This window comes from Branchiostoma belcheri, unplaced genomic scaffold, assembly GCF_001625305.1.
Source record: "Branchiostoma belcheri isolate BF01 breed outbred unplaced genomic scaffold, Haploidv18h27 scaffold73, whole genome shotgun sequence".
Classification (NCBI taxonomy): Eukaryota; Metazoa; Chordata; class Leptocardii; order Amphioxiformes; family Branchiostomatidae; genus Branchiostoma; species Branchiostoma belcheri.
Genome location: NW_017804387.1, coordinates 243,886 through 259,010, shown reverse-complemented (window position 1 = coordinate 259,010; position 15,125 = coordinate 243,886). Strand labels below are relative to the sequence as shown.

Below are 15,125 nucleotides of genomic sequence, written 5' to 3'. Positions count from 1 at the left end.
TCTAATAGGTGAGCAGCGGTTATAGAAACAAAGTTCAAGTTCGAATATGGTTATGCTATCATGTTCCTACGTTACTGCTGGGTTTTGTTTCATGTTTGTGTACAACATAACTCAAAACAATACGGATGGTTGTTAATGATATTTAGTGGTTAAGTAGGGACAGGAAAGACGCAGTTGATCAAATTCAATAATGGGCCTCCTGGTGGCTGCTTTAGGTATTGCAGTGGAGCTTCAAAGTTTGAGGTAAAATTTTCCGGAAGTGTTACAGTTGCAGGTTGATGATATTGAAGTAGTCAAAAGCTGTTGGGACTGGGACTATGACGTGTAATTTTTGGCCTCCTGGCAGCTTCTTTGGAACTGAAGTAGGCATTTTTGTTTCAGAATTTGATTGCAAATACATTGTAACTGCATGGGGCATGGTTTTTCCATTGTTTTTGGTAGGTAGGTGCCTCAGGTAAAGATAAACATAATGAGATGCATATCATGCAAATCAGGATCTAATTTACATAAAAAATGCGGTAAAAATATTCTCGGCATTTGGCGAAGGTACGCTGGGAGGGGGGCACCAGCAAGCATGTCGTTGACCTCTGACATTGATAACACGCTACCTTGCGTGTTTTCATCAAACAACAATAAATGTAGCTCAGGCGAATTGTGATCGGGCACGGTTTTAAAGGAACGTGTGGCACGTGGACCAGATGTGAGGAATGCAAGTTACCCGAATTGCAGTTCAGGCGGTTTTGTGTGAACAAGGCCAAAGACCAGTCTGACCATGACATGTGATCACTTGAAATTTGTTGAATCAGATGCTCCTTTGGGCATACTTCATGGCCATTGCCAATCCTAGAGAATCAGGACCCTTACCCATACAATCAAGTTCCATAAAATGAAACCCCACCCATTACAAGATTAAACTGTGGCAAGCACTCCCCAAAGCAATTTCTTGGTCCCAGAGATTAAACTTTAGCAGGCCCAATATCCACTATCCATGAGAAAGTCATTCATAACTTAATAGAAATCTGCAGCATAATTTGTATGGGTTACCTGTCATTTAGTTTCCATAGGAATTACATTCTCCAGACCAGCGCTGAAGGGATTATATTATGTAGCAACCTTGTTCTTTGGACATAAATGAAGACTGAGGGAAATCTTTGTTACATGTAATGGGGAAAAACATGGCTTAGAGCAATGCTTGTATCAAACTTCACACAATCATTTTCTCTACAATAATTTCGCACAGTAACTACAATGTATAATGACATGAGTCTATTTTGAGGGTTTCTCTTTGAAAGTCTGAAATTGAGCTTTTAGTCCAGATTTTAGGAACAGGTACAATGGTACACAGGTTTACAATCATCATGTAGGTACTGTCATCATCAGTCGGCTGCTGCGCAGGTGACTGCAAGATCCCTCCACTGCCCCTTGTCGCAAGCAAGGTTGGCGATCTGCTTCCCAGTTAGCTGATTGTACTTGTCTCCCAGCAGATGCTGGACGTACTGTACCAGGTCCTGTACCTGAACAATTCAACAAATTAACATGTTCTAAACTTCTTCTATAGCAGCAACAGTTCTTTAATAAGCTTGACAGTTAAGGGCAAGTTTTTTTATGGAGAATTCTAAGGCAAACCGTGCACAAAAATTTAGTTTTCGTCTGTTACCTTATGTGGTGGCCTCAATGTCACACAAACCTGATGAAAGTGACATCTAGAGGGAGGGTAGCTACATTGTACATGACATTGTGTAATACATGTATACTACATGTATGCAACCGATCTTCTTTCAGGATAGTTTGCCACTGCCAATTCTGTCTCGGGGTCCCAGGGGGGACCATAGGCCACAAATAAGCATGTATTGTACAATGTAAGTATTGTAACTTTATACGATAAGTCTGTACAGTACCAGCCCGAGGGTACTTACTACTTTAAAAGTGATTTAGGTATTTTGGACCTGTACCTAATCAGTTTTTGTGGTACTGTACCTGAGTACAGTACTACAAAGTCAAGTCGCGTGCGTAGTCCATTAGTTAGTGATCCTGCCTGTGGACTAAGAGGTTGGGAGTTCGAATCCCGGCTGTTGTCGCTCACCCGACATGCATGCTACGTCCTTAGGACGGGACGTTAAGCCGTGGTCCACTGTTCATTGCGCTTGTTGAAAAGAGCTAGGGGGAATTTCCCCGGTACAATGAACCTGTAAATACTGTACATAGCGTCTGTCTTCTCTGTAACGACCAGTGGAAGATTAGCTCTTCAGTGAGCTAAACTGGTTCGAGATCACTTTCACTTTCACAGAGTACCAGTACACAGCCCTCGTCTGAAAGGCAGGTTAATCAGACTGGACGGGACTGAGCTGAGATTGAGCTGTAGAAGCTCATCAGGCTCCATCACCCAGCCTGTCACTGCAAACCAGATTCTGACACAGGGCAGGGAGGTGACGTTATGAGTGCAAAAAGGTTCTCAACTCACCAGAGAATACAAAGTAGTAGCCTTTTGAGTGGAGAAATTTGCCTACAAGTGAGCATCGAACTGCATTTAGTGCATAATCATGGCTCTGAGGTGGATATATTTTCTACCTCATCTAATTTCAGACCAGTTTCTCAGAGATCTCAAACCAGTTTATCTCACAGAAGAGCTAAACCTGCCACTGGTCAGAGCAGAAAGGACAGACAATGTTTACAGACTGAGTACTGTGCTACAGGGTTCATTACAACAGGGACATTCCCATAGCTCTTTTTGACAAACACAATATTTATGATCATTGGATCATGGCCTCTACATATTTGCGGATTCCTTCTATCATCATACACTGGAACCCAAACCAGTCCTATAGTCTCTGTCTTCTTCTTTGCCAATATTTAAAAGGAGAGTGAACAAAAGAGACCTGATAGCTTACATTAATTATCTAACTACCTGATAAATTAGATTTGGATATATGGCTACTGTTGACATCATTTGAACTCATGTACAATCATGTAACTCTTTATTTCCAAACGAGTTCCACTATACCCCCGAACTTCTGCTGTGTATAGTCACAATAGAAACTGTCATGTCATTAGGGAGCGTATGTAGTCCAGCGGTTTGCAACCCTACCACGGGACCAAGAGGTTTAAGGGAGTTTGAATCCTGGCCGATATTGCTCACCCAACATGTACACTTAGTGGAAAGGGTTGCAGCCCTTAGGACAGGACATTATGCTGTCACCGGGTCCACTGTTCATTGTGCTTGTCAAAAAGAGCTAGGGGTAACCTGTATATACTAATGTACTGTACACAGCGTCTGTCTTCTCTGTCACGGCAAGTGGGAGATTAGCTCTAATCAGTTAGCTAAAACTGTATTGAGATCACTTTCCTTTCCTTTCATTACAAAGTTCAACTTTATGGTGGATGTGAAATTTAACTTCCGGTGCCTACTAGTAATAGCACATACATGTAGGGCAGCAAGTTTCCTGGCTGTTTCTTGTAGCAAGAAAGTTGAATTACCCGGGAGTTTATCTATAGCCAAATGATGAAAATTGTCAGTCATGATGTACAGTACTGGTGATGGAGAGGATATGATAAGCTTTCAACCATGACTTCCCTCTTGTGGTTAATGATGTAAAATGCTATAACCTAAGCTGCCATTTTGACAACTTAGCAAAATATGGGATTTCAGAGGATTTACTGATTTATTGGTAGATGAAAATCGTTGCAGTTTAAAGCCCTTGAAGGGATGTGCAAAACCTGCATTCCTTTAATCATGTTGGGCTTAGCGGCTAATACGGATGATGATGATGATGATGATGATGAGCAACAAGTACTGATGAAAATGGCCTGAACTTGGAGAGGAGGAACAAATTTGTCTAGCCCAGCGTTATTAAGTTTTTGATGTACCAGGTACATGTACTACCCGTAGTGCATGTACAAACCATCTTGTGATTCTGCACATGTCCATGGGTGTATATGTAGCTGCAGTGTTCTAACCAGCTAGAAATTATTTTCTGTCATCTCAATTATATATGACATAATACCATGTCGGGCACGGAAGGAAAATTTAGAAATCTTGACCCTCTGAAACACACTGCACTATGTTTTTTTTTCATTTTCCTGCTGACTCGACTTGATGTAGTCCAAAGTTTGGACAACAGCATGAATTTTTCATGGCCACGATCTGGTCCCCCCATGTACTTATGCAAAGTACGTGCACAGACTGCTTGTTATTCTGCGGCTTGCGTGCCCCATGATCCTCCTAGGGAGCTCTGTCATTACCTGCAAATCAACCATGCGCGGCACTTCTTCACCGCCGGCTTTGACTGGTTTTACCTCTCAGGTCACCGACCAAGCCAGAGCTGGTAGCAAAGAAGAAGAAGGCAGGTGAGGAGGAGGAGGAGGGAGAAACATCAGAGAGCTCACCGCTTAATGAGACATTCCACGATGGTAAGTCAGCTTGGAAGTCCCAGATTGGACAAATATAGGAGAGGCAATTTCTTAAATGTCTACATACTACACTCTGTTGACTAACGTCTGTTGCATCTATTTTCTGACTGATTCTTTGTAGAATTTTTCGTCTACGTTGTTGGTCTTGGCCCATACGGACAGTTACAGTTGGTCCTGGCACATACAGTTCACGCACAACTGGACCTGTTCTTTTGGTGATGGATAATTGACCATAAATTGTCCATCATACTCTGAGGCAGGCTCTAATGGAGCCGCTAGATCAATATTTCATGCTTCACATAACTATAGGGCAGTGAAACAGACCACTGCCTGTGCCTATCTCATCGGTGTGGAAAATTGTCCACTACGTGTCAGACACCTTTCATGCTTGAGATGTTTCAGGACAAGTTGAGCTGCTTCTCTGAACTTGTTAAAATTTATATTTGGAATTAAGGAACTGCTGCACTAAATTAATTTCAGCTGATTTTCTGCAAGACCATTTAGAATCTTCCAAAAATGTCTTAATGGATTATGGGGATTATGCATGCTGCTTTTAAGTATGCATTGTTAATCTTGAGGTAAAACTGTTTCAAACCAATGTATACATTATTAATAATGTTTTTTTGGGCATGTCAGTCAACACTTTGGTTCTTATGTAAGTGGGGCTTGGTGGTAACTTTGCAAGGTGTACATGTATGCTATTTTAGGTGATTTTTAATAATTTCAACTGAAGATGGTAGGCAGGAACAATGGGTATTTGCATTTCAAATTTTAGAAAAAAACTTTTTTTTTCATTCCAAAAATTTCAGTAGATGCCATATACTGTTACAGTAATATATAATCTTGCCTCTAGATGACCATTATGCCAAAAGATTTACCAAAATTTATGATGTTGGTCGGGTGTTCAGGTATTGAGGCTCGTCATTTGTAAGATTGTATGTAATATTGTATTTTTCAAATTGAGCCATTTGGTGTGAAAAAAGAACTTGTTTTTTTATTATTTGTTCACCCCCAACTAATACGGTTGACCGTTGATGATGATGTAATTTATTAGTTCTTATAATTTTGACCAACATCATGCCCTCTTTACAAATTCATAGAATTATAATAGAAAATTAAGAACAATTTATTGATAATTCAATAAATTTCAGTTGGAATTTTGTATCATTGTGAGTTGAGCTGAAGATTTACATGTGCATGTGTGGTGGAAACTCCTTTTCATGTATCACAGTACCATGTTGGCTGTCCAGAGCCTGTATGCTTATCAGTCTCACACAGCTTGGGAGAGTGTTAACCTGCTATTTCAATCACAGCGGTGCTAAATGAGAAACATTTTCCTGGCTGTGCAACTTATCTGATGAATACATTTTACAACGTGTGCATCCTGCACGTCGCAACCCTTCGGGTGTACATTGTAGGCCTTCTCTTCATTCCAATCATGGATGCGTAGCCTGTATTAGCAGCAGTAGTGGGTTAGCCGAGGGAATTCTGAAATTACCTCCTGTAGGATCATGTGCCACTTTAGTCTGACATTCACAATGGCAAAATGACAGCCAGTAGAAAGTGGCCATAAATTGAGACGAAATGTTGCCAGGAGGAGACACAGGTCATTGTCCTTGTCGTGTAGCATGTTTGTAATGAAAATATGAAATGATTATCAAGAAAATGAAATTATACTGTTTTTGTTTCTACTGTACTTACAAATGTTATGTGTACTTAGTCTAGTACATTGCCAGACATCTGTGACAAGTCATGTAAAATGTTTTAAAAGAAAATGCAGTTAATGGAAGAGACAAAAGGCCAGCATTATGTGTAATTATGATTGTATACATGACGTATATTTGGTCTGATTCATTCAGAGTGGAGGAGGTTACAAAACATTTTCATTTCATGTATTGGGGATGCAACAGTACATGACAAGTGGTAGCCAGGCAGTAGCAAGGAAGGTATGTAGCGGCTACCAATGATACATGCAGCGTAATACGTAAATACTAAGATACAAATCATCAAAATATATACAAGACCTACGACAAAATATCAATAATTATACAAAAGTAATAGCAGTACATTACACAATAACAAAAAAGCATCATCATCACCAATACAATTTTCAAACTTCTTGGTGTACAAATTTCAGATGACCTTACATGGGATGCCCATGCTCAGTATATCATATACATTTGTACATGTACACTAGTATATTATGTTATCTTAAAGACCCGACCCAAAATCTACTATCTCGCCAGGAAAGCTGGACTTTCCTCAGATGTACTCACCCAGATCTACCTGTGAGTGTCTTTTTAGCATCTGCCTGATCTTGGAGTACGCTAACCCCATATGGGGAGGTCTGCCCAATCGACTTTCAAACATTTTCGAAGGAGTGCAAAATTATGAACTCCTTGCCGACCCTGGCGTCCAGACATCAACAAGCTACACGACGTGTCCTCCTGAGTATCCTGGAAGATACGGACAACACCATGAACTGCTCTGTATCCCGTCCATCACAAAGTGGCTTGCTACGACCTCCAGCGAGTCAGACATGCCATGACTTCACAAAGCCGGACTAAGAGACACAAACTGTCATTCTTTCCTAGAGCGGTGAAGTTGTAATTATATGATAAAAACTGAACTCTGTTGATCACGACTCTTTCGTATTTTGTCAACTTGGTTTTAATAGATATATGTTATGCTTTTAATCATATTCTTAATATTGAGAGCTCTTCATTCGCTCTTTTAATGCATTTTATATTATATTTGTGGCGAGCTGCAGCACCTGTGGCAAGGTGACCTGCGTGGTACTGCACTCGTTTCAGGGTTTTAGGCATGTTGGTGGGGGAATAGAAGTCTAGAGTATTCCAGCTTAGTGTGAATAAGCATGAAATAAGCCAGTTCCAGCGCTTCTTGGGAGAGCTTGCCTCAGAGTTTCCACAGGAGTCCCCGTGTTCTCCTGGCCTTGTTGGAGGTGAGCTGAATGTGCTCTGTCCAATGTAGGGTCTGGTGCACGGTAATGACCAGATGAGTGTTAAAAGGTACCTGTTCAACGATCTGGCCGGAGATGTAAATAGGGGGAGCTGCACTTTTCTTTGTGGTGACTTAATAGAAAATAACCTTGCATTTGTCAGGGTGCAGCTGAAGCCCAATCGTTGAACCAAGTTGAATCAAGGTCCTGACTTGAAATTTGACGTATCGTTGAATGCAGTTGATGTTGGATGTACATGTACATGGGAGGTTTTGGATGTCGTTTATAAAGGTCAGAAACAAGAGTGGGCCTAATATGCTTCCTTGAGGAACATCAGCTTGTGTAACCCCAGGTTGATGCTACACCATGTATCACAACTCAGATAGTTTGCAAACCACCTGTTGAGTGTGCCTACCTCCGTAACGTGACACTGTCTGGCATGACGGACTCGTTTATAAAACATTTTGTTAAGAACATTTAATTTGATATTTCATATCCTAAGCTAGAAACATTATTTGCCATGTACCATACTACAATTGTTATTTTAATTGTGACAAATATTGGGTTGTTATACCAAGGACCTTATTGCCTACATATCACAGAAAATTAAAATGATTACATAACAATATATTTACTTCTGATAGAAGATTTCCACTTTTTTAAGCTTTGAAAGAACTCCAGCCCATTGGGACATCGACACCGATCAAGTCACTACAGCTCAATGCCAACTCCTTGACCACGACGCACAAGGACTCGTCGCCCTCCCCTGTTGCATACAGTCCTTGTGTGAGTGAACCTACTACACCAGAGGAAACGAGCAAAAACCAAAACCTGCTGGCCAAAGAGAGTTTGCCTAATGGCCACCATAGTAGCAACTGTGGTGGCACGGTCACCGGGGTCCTCGGTCTGGGCCAACCAGCAAGGGGTAAGTTACAAGTACCTCATCACTTACCAAGCAGTTCTCGTGTGGATGCATGAATGCATTTTTTATTGTATCGTGCAAGAAAAGAATTGCCAGCCTACATGAAGCTGATATGACATCAAACTTTGAAGTTATACATAAATAATGCAAGCATTGGATTATATGTTGTCTTTTTCATACAGTTGTGAATGTTTGCTAGGTTTTGCTGTTTTTTGGGTTTTGTAAAATGTACCCTACACCGTATGGTAGATACAGGTTACTATATACCTGGTATACAAATTTGAAAAAAATAGTTTCTTAGAAAAATTTTGACATATACATGTACATGTACAGTGTAGTTACCGGTTACAATACAGTTTTAACTGACAGCCATTACATTGTATACATACCAACTCCAGGACTGGTCTTGTACTTAAATTTCTAGTATCTACAAACATGCATGCATGCAGATCATGTTGCAACTTTTACCTGTTTTAACTCTTTAGAAAGAGTTTTTAACTGGTGAGTGTGAATGAGTTTTAAACTACATTCACATGAGCATGAAAAGTATATTTTATCATTTTGTCAAACCTGACATTGCCAGTATGCCATAGCATTAGTTTGGTAGCATGATAGCCAAGCAGCTAGGATATTTATATTATGAAATTTATTAAGAAATTTATGTTGGAAATACTTCCAACGGGGGATGCCCTAACTTCGCACATGCCGTAACTTCGAACGGAATTTTTTACTGATCTTATTAATATGCATAATTATTAAGTATAATACCATGTTTGTTGCCACTGGCTTTGCGAATTAAGGTTAGTAAACATAGTCAATGCACACAGCTGTTATTTGCATACAAAGTATAGTTCTGTATAGTTATTTATCTGTTTTTTTATTGAGAAACAGAAGTTCCCCCAATAATGATGGTGCTGAAAAGAGGGTCACTTGGTAGCGGCGGATCGTGCCCAGAAAAATGGACCTTTGCCGAGCAGTCACACAACTGCTACATAGTTACATACATGTAGAACATAAAGCTTTACAAATCAGTAGAAATTTCAGTCCCTGAGTGTTTGTTTTGTAGAAAACCGACCCAAGAAAAACAACATCAAAACCACTGTCGTCTGCATTTCCCATGATTCCCATGGGACCACATTGACAGGTTTTCAGTCCAAACACTGACTGATTGCGTTCCATACAACCCTACTCACGTGTCTGAGATGAGAAGTACTCACAATCACAATTTTACCATCAAAAGAAAGCAAATATCATAAAATTCAGTTCTTATTTCAATCTGTTTACTATATAAATTCATCACCAAGTTCTGAAGACAGCAAAACTACAAAAGCATGTGACGTTAGGGCACACTGTCTAGCGCCGGCCATTCACGAACTAAGGTACATTTATGAAAACGTCTCACAGCGTTTGCCACTTGTAACGCGAAGGGTGAACAGTATGGGTGCATTTCTTATTCAAGTATGTTCTCTTCACATGTTTTCAAAATCCATTTCATCCAAACCTGACCATTCTCTGACAACTAGCGCTGTGAGTTCAAGGCATGAAAAAGCCTTAAAGTTTGATGTTAGGGCACTCCCTGTTAATAATGTTGGTAAATGTCAAATGTCAAAGAGCTCAATATGACTTTCTCAATGGTTGTTTGTTTTGCTAAATTTTTTCATTAATAACATACACATTATAACAACAGTAGTGTTTGTAAATTAGATTAGTCTCCTGATGATAACACCATAACATGCTTCACGGTGCAGAAACTAAGCAATTTTCCCCTGCACAGATGTTAGTCAGTTTTGAGTCATTAGTTTGAAAAATCAAAAAGGACACTTTGTTTTCAATAACAACCGAATATCTCATTGATTTATCATCATTTGGTCTACTGATGCACTCGAAATTAAATGTCTCGCCAAATGCTGTTTGTCATTTGCTACAAAAATCAATTAATTGGACAGAATTTGAAAGATCATGATACATGTAGCAGCCCTTTCTAACTGTAACAATTTAAAAGTCTAAACACTGCATGGCAGCAACAAGTTAGGATTTTACTTATTAATAAGAATTATTTCAAAGCACCTCATTTTGTGGAAGTTTTATCTAGAGACTCTGAGATAGTCTCCAGAATTGAAGGTGTCTATAAAATGTTTTGCTTGCACTTCAGTTTTTTGCCTGCAAAGGGCAGCTTGCAGATGGGTATTTCATGCCCTGCCTGAGATACCTAGAATTATTATTCCAGACGTGTCAGCTCTGCCTTTGACATTTCGGAAAGATCAAGGCGTAATAATTACAACCTTCACTTGACTGCCTTTTGAACCACAGGAACAGCTGGATGCACAGCTATTACTGAGGCTTGGCTGCTATGTTTAGCCTTAGGACCTTGGTTAACCCATTCAACTGAGCAGAAAACCTCACTTCTAAACCTGGGAAATGTGTACTGGAGATGACTAGAGGTGATCATATCCTGTGGCTGTGTAATACAAAAGAATTCCTTCTTCGAAGTGGGGTGGAGAAAAGTTGTGTAGCTTGTAGCACTTTATGTATCATGAAAACTGGCACCTGCCTCAAGTTGGTGTGTTATTTAAAAAAAACTTGATTTTTCTATGTACTGTTTCCAGCAACAGAAGCGACAGAATGTGCGTTATCCAGCGGCAAGTCCCAAGGACCTGAAGACCTACAGCCAGCATGCGCGCTGCGGCCATCGGCGGCTGCAGCCGTCTGGAAAGCCGTGCTGTCGGCTGTGGTGTTCTTCACACTACTGCTGGCAGCACTGCTCCTGCTCGTCCTTGAAGCGCCTTTCCATCACTCGGCAATCTCCCAGATCCGTGCGACCCCCGAGTTCCACCAATTCAATGCCGAATATTACCAGCCTTTCAAAGACTGGTTTGGCAGTGTCTTCTACTTGTAAGTCTGCGCCTGCATCCTGTCGTAGTGTTTCGTCTTTCAGCGTGTCTGACGACAACCCCTGGCTGTGTCCCACCTGTAACAAACCTCTCCCGCCCTCCGTGTTATACCAGCGGCAAGCGCCATGCCAACAGGAGACGCAGAGCAGAAAGGCAAGGATCAGCAGGGTACAGTCTGACCCTGGCGTGGCGCTGAAGCACCACGCTTCTTCCTCCACTCCCGACGTCATCAAGAAGTTTGTGTCACGATCCATCAGGAGGTCCAAGTCCATGTGTGTACAGAAGAACGGCCGGGACGTTGAGGAACCCACCATGGAAGTGGTCAGTAGACTGAGCAAGGAAATCCTCAGAATTCACCTGTCTATCTTGGTACCCCACACAAAATCACCCCCACCAAAACCCAAGGCTTTTACAGTGACTGAGGTTTGAGCATCAGGAATGCACTAAGGGAGATGCTTGATGGAACAAGGATCAGTTCAAATTGCCCTTAAGAACTTTGGAATGCACTGTGGTAGACCATTTAAGCATATGGCTCTTTAGAGCATTGACTTCAATAAACCACACAGTCATCAGGCATACCTGCTATATCAGCTGTGTTAGCAATAGGGCAGCACTGCCCCATCCTGAAACTCATTACAGCGATACAAAAGGATTCAACAAAGATACAATCAGCCAGTGTAAAAAGCCTAAAAGGACATCAATCAACGCTGCCACTACAGCTCCAGGTTTGTCCAGAATATGGAAAATTGCCATAACTATTACCACATCACCATCTCAAGAATCATTACTGCACAATGACAAGTTTTGAAAATTACAGTGTACATTTTTAAACTATATATTATTGGAAACAAACTAGATCTACAAGTTTCACATCTCTAACAATTCACATTCAAGTTGATGTCATTGAAGGCACAGAGGATCTCATGTGAACGTTATGGAGGACGGCAAAATGTGGCTGTCTGAGAATAGTTTTCAACGAGCTTGATGGACTAAGAGTGAAGGAGTTGTTGAAAGTCAGACTCTCCACTTTCCAGATATTAAAGTAGTTTTTAGGACTGAGAACCCTCCTGAAAAAATGAACCAGGGTCAGGGGAGTCAAATCAGGGGAGGACTGAAATAAAAAACTTGAAGTGCAGGAAAAGAGACAAGTATGCTCCTAACAAGAAACTGATTTTGGAATTCAATATCAGAAGAAAGGCGTATGCACCTACCATTTTTTAAAGCTCAAGACCTCGATTACTGACTCAGAGGATGATTCAGCAAATTGCATCTGCTTTCAATTTGTACCTTGTACTCAGAATCTTGACATTTTTAGAATGCTGGATGTACGCACCTTGCACAGGTGTATTGTGTATTGTGTAGGGACGGAGTTACTCAACCAGTATAATACATGTACATTCAGCTTTGGATGCAGAAGGCCAATGTATAAAACAGATACCTGTACTTGTTCTTGTACACCATGATTCTGGTACATGTATGATGGTGGGATGAGGAAGAGGCAACTTGACAGTGTCTTCTTCAAGACAGCTAGCTACATGTACATTGTCCTTGACATTCAGACTCCTACAAGGTAGGCTCTTTTTATGGGTAATACATGTAGGCTGCTCATTTACGGCAACTGAAAATGGCTATGCAAGTGCTTTTCAAGGGCTGCAGAAAGGACGGGCAGTCAAACTTTGGGACAGGTTCAGAAAATCTAAGTGGTATGGACATGTTTTGCATCTCACACCGAAGTCCAACTCAGTTGCTAATGCCTAATTATACAGTCATGTAACTTACAATAATGTCCCTACCATGTACATGTTACAAGTTACTTATCTAATAGACTAGTACACATTTAACCAAAGAAATGTAAGAAACAGCCATCTGAAGGTTTTGTGAAACAATTTGTGCAGGCTCCCAGTTTTAAGTAAAATGTGATGAACTTCTGAGTTTTACAATTAAGTATTGTCAACAAAAAAAATGAAAATGACGCAAAATACAAAATGCACCATAATGACAGTAATATGCATATTGGAATAGTGTATCACTCTCATCAATGGGATTACATGTTACAAAGATGTACATGATAACATGTTATGATACACCACTGGTGATCTTTAAGTATGATATGCATCCTGTAAATAGGTATTCTATCTAAGATCTTAAGAGTCTTCAAGGGTATTTCTCTTCCTAAGAAGTTGTTGAAATCTTTATGAAAGTAATATCCACATTCCCTGGAGTGTTGACAGTTGAGCAAGACTTGAACTCTGTTTCCAAACATCTTTTTCTTCAAGAGATCATACATTCCTGTGCCATTTATTAATTTAAAATTCAATCATATGACATGTTTTATTAATGATTGTCACAGCTTTTTATGTTTCTGATTTGTATATTTATGACCTGTTGTTTGGTTTGATGCAGTTATGTTGATGTCAAAGTGATTGTTCTTGTCTTTTCTGTTACAAATAAGGTTGTTTCTTAACATGGTGTGTTAATGATATTGATATCATCAAAAGTCATCTCAATGCGTTATGTAGAAATTCAACATTAAGTTACCAGTTTACATTGGCCTGGAGATCTGTAAACTTTGGTTTTTACAATACTCAATTTGCTATATTGCATGTACTTGATTTTGATTTTACATGATATCTTAAATCTTACCAGTCACATGTTAACTAGTGTGTGATGTTATCAAAAGAAAGGGGAGTGATTTTGATTTATACTGTTGTGTATTTTTGACAAATTACAATAACTGCAAATAACATTGTTTTGCAGTAAGCAGATATTGGAAAGAGTGTCTAGTAGCACAACATTATCCTTAGTCTACATTTTCATTAACATGTCTGTCATATAGTTGAGTAGCATCATTTAAATTGTTTAAGCTTTATGTTGTAGTATCATCAACTTTAAGATGTAGCTTCCAATACTGACATTCCAAAAGACACATTCCTGTCCTACAAGTTTCAGATGTTTCAAAGTGTAAAGTATTTATTGCTGACCCTAACAATGTTTCAAAGTAATATATAAAGTTCACTGGAAGACACTTGTAAAGCACTTCCAAGATGTGTATGCACTAATTTAAAATATGTGTTGCCTTTCAAATCAAATGTTTTTATGTGACTTTGTGAAAGCTTTGCCTTGTTTTTGTTACAATGTCATGTATTTTGTTGCTGTAAGTGTCAGAAATAGCTGAGTTGAAAAGGCAATGTCTTCAAGACATTGTACATGCTACTTAATAATAATATACATTTTGTAATTAATACATCACCAATATTTTGGAGATTTCTAAATTAACATGGACTCATTGACAAGTTACTATAAATTGTGCCATACATACATTTACTCTTCCTTTTAAAAGCAGAATTGTGTATTACTAATCCCTTACCACAACATCCATTATAATAAATAATGAGTACAGTAGTATGACGCATTATTTTCCAATTTTGTGGTGGTTCTGTCACATCATCACCTCTACATTATGTTCCCATTTTAAAAATTGTATGTCAGACATATTTGACGTGTACAGTGTATATTCATGCTCTGTAATGAAAAATGACTTCAAGACAATCTGAAAGGCAAAAGATTTGGTATTACAGTAACTAAGGCCACACCAATTTAATTTCTTGGTTAACGGATTTGCCCGTTTCATTTTTTTCTGATTTGCAAATAAAAATAAAAATTCACAATCAACTGCAAAATGCTCATATTTTGCCCTGAACAGTTAAAAACAGTCCTTTTCATCCTAGTTGTTACAGTTATTTCATCTTTCAATGCAATGGTATCATTAAAAATAAAAGTTCAAACTTCATTGTTTAGATTTTGAACCAGCCTGGTGTGTTGACTTCATGGCTCCTATGGTACCATTTTGGGCCTAGGCCAGTTTTTATTTTTTTATTTTTTCGCCCGCCCGCTCCATTATTTTTCTAGAAAAATCCGTTAACCAAGAAATTAAATTGGAGTGGCC

The 15,125-nt window shown here is 39.5% G+C and overlaps 1 protein-coding gene across 1 annotated transcript in view; it reads left to right on the top strand.

Annotated features, from left to right (window-relative positions):
• Window positions 1-13,453, top strand: part of LOC109485162 (FERM domain-containing protein 5-like) — a 58,799-nt gene extending 45,346 nt beyond the window's left edge. The window contains exons 13-15 of the mRNA XM_019788607.1: window positions 4,301-4,407; window positions 8,031-8,291; window positions 10,895-13,453. Coding sequence (XP_019644166.1) covers window positions 4,301-4,407; window positions 8,031-8,291; window positions 10,895-11,184 — 658 coding nt within the window. The 3' untranslated portion in view covers window positions 11,185-13,453. The remainder of the gene's footprint in view (window positions 1-4,300; window positions 4,408-8,030; window positions 8,292-10,894) is intronic.
• Window positions 13,454-15,125: the final 1,672 nt, after the last annotated feature.